At 41.2% G+C, this 5,655-nt stretch overlaps 2 protein-coding genes across 2 annotated transcripts, besides 9 other annotated features; both read left to right on the forward strand.

The window, feature by feature from the left end:
• Positions 1-5,655: a sequence feature (heterozygous, Esmeraldo-like haplotype).
• Positions 866-886: a sequence feature (AT_rich).
• Positions 1,734-1,773: a sequence feature (T-rich).
• On the forward strand, positions 1,791-4,040 carry Tc00.1047053507829.10 (calpain-like cysteine peptidase, putative; the record flags this gene model as incomplete). Its single annotated transcript, XM_799223.1, has 1 exon — positions 1,791-4,040. The coding sequence occupies one exon, from the start codon at positions 1,791-1,793 to the stop codon at positions 4,038-4,040; it is 2,250 nt and encodes a 749-aa protein (XP_804316.1).
• Positions 4,068-4,099: a microsatellite.
• Positions 4,160-4,198: a sequence feature (A-rich).
• Positions 4,270-4,306: a microsatellite.
• Positions 4,352-4,392: a sequence feature (AT_rich).
• Positions 4,466-4,521: a microsatellite.
• Positions 4,559-4,588: a microsatellite.
• Positions 4,619-5,655, forward strand: Tc00.1047053507829.19 (vacuolar protein sorting complex subunit, putative; the record flags this gene model as incomplete). The annotated part of the gene is made up of 1 exon (XM_799224.1): positions 4,619-5,655. A coding segment is annotated over one exon (1,037 nt), but the record flags the coding sequence as incomplete, so codon positions are not given.

Raw genomic sequence — 5,655 nt, forward strand, 5'->3', positions numbered from 1 at the left:
GCGGTCGCGCCGCTGCTCTGCGGTGCGTGTGGCGCGTGTCCGCAGAAGAAAAAAAAGGCGATGGGAAAAAACAGAGATGCGGTGCGGTCCTCATCTCGGTTGGTGTTGACACAAATTACGCTATCTCCTCAGATCGCCTGCAGCATCAACTGCCACCGTCAGCAGCGGTGAGTGCCTTCCTTCCCCCAATGAGGCGCCGCTCAACCGACGCCGTCGCTCACACCCTCCCCAACGACACAACGAGAGACCAAAAGCAAAAGATGAGACATGTGCGACGAGCACGCGGCCGCAAGGCCTCATTGCAGCCGCCGTAGGCAAGCAAAGTGAGTTGCAATGCGCAAAAAGAAAAAAAACTCCCCAGCACACAACACCATGTTCATCTTCTGTCGTGCAATCGCGGAGGGATCATATCCCTCCACCGGCGGATACCACAGCAAACAAAATTCACACCTGAGTGAAAGTGCAAAATACACAACGTCTAAACCATGCTGCCGTTATTAATTTATTGTCAGCCTCTTCTGTGTGAATCCTCAGAAAAAACGCAACGTTGGTTGAATATTTCAATCTCAGTACTAGAGTTGACCCACAGTCCTGTCACCGTGATGTTTGATGTTAGGGGGCTGCGAGAGCAAAGAAAAATGTGAACAGCTGTGCAGCAGTGGAGGCGCGTCCATTTCTCACCGTTCCTCAATTGCACCATCGCTGCGCAGCCCGACCGCCAACATCTCTCACTCCTAGTCCAAATAACGTTGCGGGGGAAGGACGACAACCGCCGCCTTGGAAACACGGCGGGCCGTGTAATAGTGTCCGGGCAGGGTGCGCGCTGATATGGCGTGCCGAAAAATGCAGGCACAAGAAGAGCGTGATTTTTTTTTTTTTTTTTTTACTTCCCGCCAGTCCTTTCTTTCATTTTTCCTCTCAAAAGAACTCGAACACACGCACAGCACCCACCATCGCAGAGCACGTCCGCCCTGCTGAGTGGAGGTGTGAAGAAGAATCACCACCCCCGGAAAGGAAGCCGCAGCGGAGGGCGCGAAACGCACACGTTACGCAGCCGCCCCGGCCGGCGCGGTGGCTCGATGATCCGCCGTTGCCAAAAATCAGTAAAATAACAAATCAGCAAATCATTGGGCCAATTCATCCGTCAACAAAAAGAAGAAAAAAAAGGCGCCTTCCAGGAGCATCGATTTCACGCCGCATCCGTGAGGGGCGTCGCGCCCCCTCGCCGCGTGGAGGCGCTGTTGGCGGCGGAGCCGTTCCACTTCAAGGAAAAACCGCGCCAACTTTTTCGTGAAGCGCGGCTTCCTCGCCTCTTCAGTGTCCAGTCCATTTTTATCCCAGGCGCCCGCGGAGCCGGGCATCGGAGTAGATGCAGAATTGTCTCCTCGCGCTGTTCATGCGGGCCGGTTCTCACAATGTCAGGTCGACCCCCGTGGCGTGCTGTGCGGCGGTGGGCCAGTCCGTCACCGCTGTGGCGCCAAAAGCCGCATGCTGGACAGCGAAATTCGACCGGTGTCGATCCCATCGGGGTGTCGTCGCCGGGTGAGTTGCGCCTTCTCGGCGGCCTGACCTCTTTGTCATCATGGAATCGGCGACGGTACTGTATTTATGAACGGATGTAGGTTAAGCCCTGTTGGCGTGCGAAAAAGCCGCGCAAAATTTTTCTTGACTGATTTGGTGGTGGCGGTGGCCGTTGCCGCACAACTGGTTTTTTTTTTCTTCTGCGGATGGCCTTTTTTTTTTTTTTTGTTATTTACTTGCCTTTTTTTTTTTACCTAATTTGAAAGTGTATGAGCTTAGTTTCCGTGCTGGGTGAATATCGGCAAATTTGTGAAGAGCTGGGATTACAGCCGCTTTTGGCGCTAGAGAAAGCGTTTGCAGCATCTCCCGAGAAGGTTGATCTTAGTTTACTTATTGTCTCGTCTAAGCACTTTGAATCCCTTATTAAACTGTTGGAAAGACGGGATGACATTGAAAGGGTGGATCTTAGTGGAATAAAAATAACTATGACTCAGCTAGTCCGATTATTTTCTGTCTTGAGTGATGGCTGTGTGAAGGAGCTTATTCTTAGAAATGTGCATCTTGGAATTCAAGGCGGAGAAGCTGTAAGGAAGCTATCCATTGCTTGTGATGACCTAATTTACGTTGATCTTACGGGTACATTATTACCTGAATACTTGGAAGCTTCCATTAAGACACAAGTGGAAATGAATAATATTTGTTTTCAAAAGAAAATGCAATATTGGCAAAAAGCTGTGGAGCCCGAAGCTCCGAGATCATGGCGCTGGCGAGTCGAGTCCTGGACTGAAGAAAATGAAACCGAACCGAAGAAACCAGTATTAAAATCAATGCAGAATGATTCCCTTTGGGGAATTGCACGCTCTGTTATGGAAGGAGGTGTTCTCTTTACAGATAAGGAATTTCCACCTGAAGAAGCCTTGAAAAATCCTAATGTAACGTGGATTAGGGTAAGTAGTCTTCTGACTGAAGCAAAGAAACGCGAATGTTGTTGTGTGGGAGAAAAGCCCCTATATCATTCTAGGTACAATGATACAAAGAATTTTTGCGCAGCTCTTAATGTGGTGCAACAATTTCATCATCTTAGCAAGCAACTCTGTGTAAGACGACTTCCAAATTTGGGACTTTTTGCGTTTTGTTTTTGCATAAGATCTTCTTTAGTTACTGTTATTGTGGATGACCAAATTCCCTTTTTAAACGGTGAACCTGCTGGGATTCATCACGGTAGAGATTCTGATGATTACTGGGGTTGCTTGGTGGAAAAGGCATTTGCTAAGCTTTATGGTGGATACGATAATATTTCTGGTGTAACTTTTGGTTCTGCTCTTTCGCAATTAACTGGTGGAATTACTTTTGCAATTGATTGGAAATTTTTGAGACAGAAATTTACGGAAACTGAATTGTTTCGATTTCTGAGAGATCTAACAAATTCAAAAAAAGTTTTAGCTGCTCGTCTTATTCCTCGTAATTCAATGGCGATGCTTTCTGCAAAAGAAAAAGGTATTGAACCCCATATGTCATATGTTGTAACGGCTACTGAAGCACATCGGGATGAAAAGCCACACCCTTCCTATATGGTACAGCTTTCGTGTCCAAATAAATTAGAGTCTGAAGATACATTTTTTATCTCTTATTCAAAAATGAAATCTGTTTCTGGCCTTCCACAGTATTGGATAGGTTTTGAGGACTTTTTGACATATTTTGACAAAATATGTCTTCTTCTTTGGCCTCGAAATGATCCATTGACGAATCATAAGAATGTTGTGGAACACATATGTGAGTGTTTTGGAGGAACAGATAGCTCTTCAAAATTTGCTACGAATCCCTCTTTTTTGCTAACAAATATGGGGAAACCACAATCTGAAATCATGATTGTTCTGAGAAAAAGCGATGATTATACCGCAAATCGTTCAGATTGGATTCAATTACATGTACACAAAGTAAATGATAATGGAAATGAAATCGAACGACGGTATGATATATGTTCAAGAAATGCTTTGCTATGTACCGAAAAACTTTATGAAGAAGAAGCTGCCTTTGTTATACGTTTAAGAGAAAATGAACGTTTGCAAATTACGGCATCAGCTTCTTCTCGATGTATATGTACTTTAACTGCAACCTCAACGGATAGATTTCAAATAAATCCTTTTCCATCTTTTTATGAATGTACTATAGAAGGTATTTTAACTAAGAGGGATGTTTTAAATTCTTCACTGGTCTTAACAAACACTAGCCAAGAAAAGGTTGAAAAAATTGTGGTGGCACTTTCTCAAGAACCTGTAAGGAAAAGAACTCATTCTGTCGGTTTGGAGCTTTGGGTAAATCCAGATTTTTGTTGTGAAGATGGTCGTCCTCACTTTGTCACTGAATTTCGGAGAGATGTTCTTGTGGTTTTTTGCTTTGATTTATGTGTTAAACCCAACGATAAAATAAATATTATTCCATTAACGAAGAAGCACTCGGAAAATGTGCCCTTTGCCATGAGTGTTTATTCTTCAGTCCCTTTAGAAAAAACAAAATGATCTGAGTTTCTCTTGAACGATTCTTATTTTATTTATTTATTTTATTTTATTTATTTATTATTAGTATTAGTATTATCAGTTTTGCCGCCGTAGAATGAAATAATAATACTAATACTACTAATAAAATAAATTAAATAAATAAAATAAAATGAAATAAATAAATAGGATTTTTTTCTTTTGGTAACGATATTTTAGGCTTTTTTGTTCGTTTTGTATTGTGTGTATATTATTTATTTATTTATCTTTTTTTTTTTTTTTTTTTTTTTATATATATACAATTAAATTTATGAAAATATTCAAACAATGGAAAGAAAAAAATAATAATAACTTTTTTTTAAAAAATATATATTTTGTTTGCATTAGGGAAACGTGGATGCATATAGACATACACGGGTAAAGGGGGAAAAACCAACACAAAGTGATTTATAATAATAGCAAGAATAACAATAATAGCACAAATAATAATAATAATAATATAATACAAAAAACAACAACAAAAAAACCGGCTTTTTCTTTGTTTATTATTATTATTATTATTATTAATATTAATTTATTAGGAGGGGTGAAATTGAAGGGAAATGGTATATCAACGAGGCTTTGTGAGGACATCAAGAGCTGGAGTTTGGATAGCTCTTACTAGGGAAACTGTGGTGCGATTAATTGATTTTGACGATTTATTATGGGGATTGAAAACGGGTTTGTCCGAGTTAAAAGTTGCTTATTGTACCGCAGGTGGCCCCCTAGCGTTATATTGCGGGGAACGCTTTGATTTGAACGAGGGTGGAAATGCTATTTGTTTTTATAATGCAAGAGGGGCACCACACCCTGTGAATTCGCATATTCAGTTGAATAGTATGGAAAGTGTTTTCTTCATGTGCTGGAATGAATGTACTGATCATCTCATTATTTTTTTGAACACAGGGGAAGTACGATTTTTTAATTTGGCGGGAGAAATTGTTGCATCATCTATCAAGGTTCCGGTTGGATTATTATGTGTTAGCACAGCAAATGGAATCGCTCTATTGGTTGATGATGGGGAGCCTCATGTGATTCTATTGGAATATCATTTTAGTGGGGAATATAGAACAATTTTCTTGAAACTTCCTCAGGTATTTCAGAACCAAAAACCGACGGTAATGTTGGCCATTCCAAAACAATTTAGTGATACTGGTTACACTGAACTGTTTATACCTTTTCTATCGAATGAAAATGTATCTAGTTTTTGTCATTGTGTCTTTTATAATAATCCTCGATGTTTTGACCTTCGTTTATCTGTGGGTGGAGGTAGTGTGGTTCATATGGCACTTTCCCCAAATGGTCAATCGATTGCTTTTTTGGTTCGGGATGGAACGCTCTGCGTTGCCTCACGCTCATTTGAAGATATTACACGTTTGATCAATATTGAAACGGACGTTATGCCAGTTCAATTTCTTTGGTGTGGGGATAAATGCATTACGTATTTGCATTTGGCTAGACAATTTGATGAAAATGCTGAGTTCCCAACAAGATTAACATTAGTCAATGTGGATGACCCGGATCAGTCAGAGTTTTTGAATGATATCCCTTCTTCCCCATATTTTTTTCCGAGTGTGATGGTATTCGGATTTTTTCATCA

The sequence above is a fragment of the Trypanosoma cruzi genome, genomic scaffold (assembly GCF_000209065.1).
Source record: "Trypanosoma cruzi strain CL Brener 1047053516469 genomic scaffold, whole genome shotgun sequence".
NCBI classification, from domain to species: Eukaryota; Euglenozoa; class Kinetoplastea; order Trypanosomatida; family Trypanosomatidae; genus Trypanosoma; species Trypanosoma cruzi.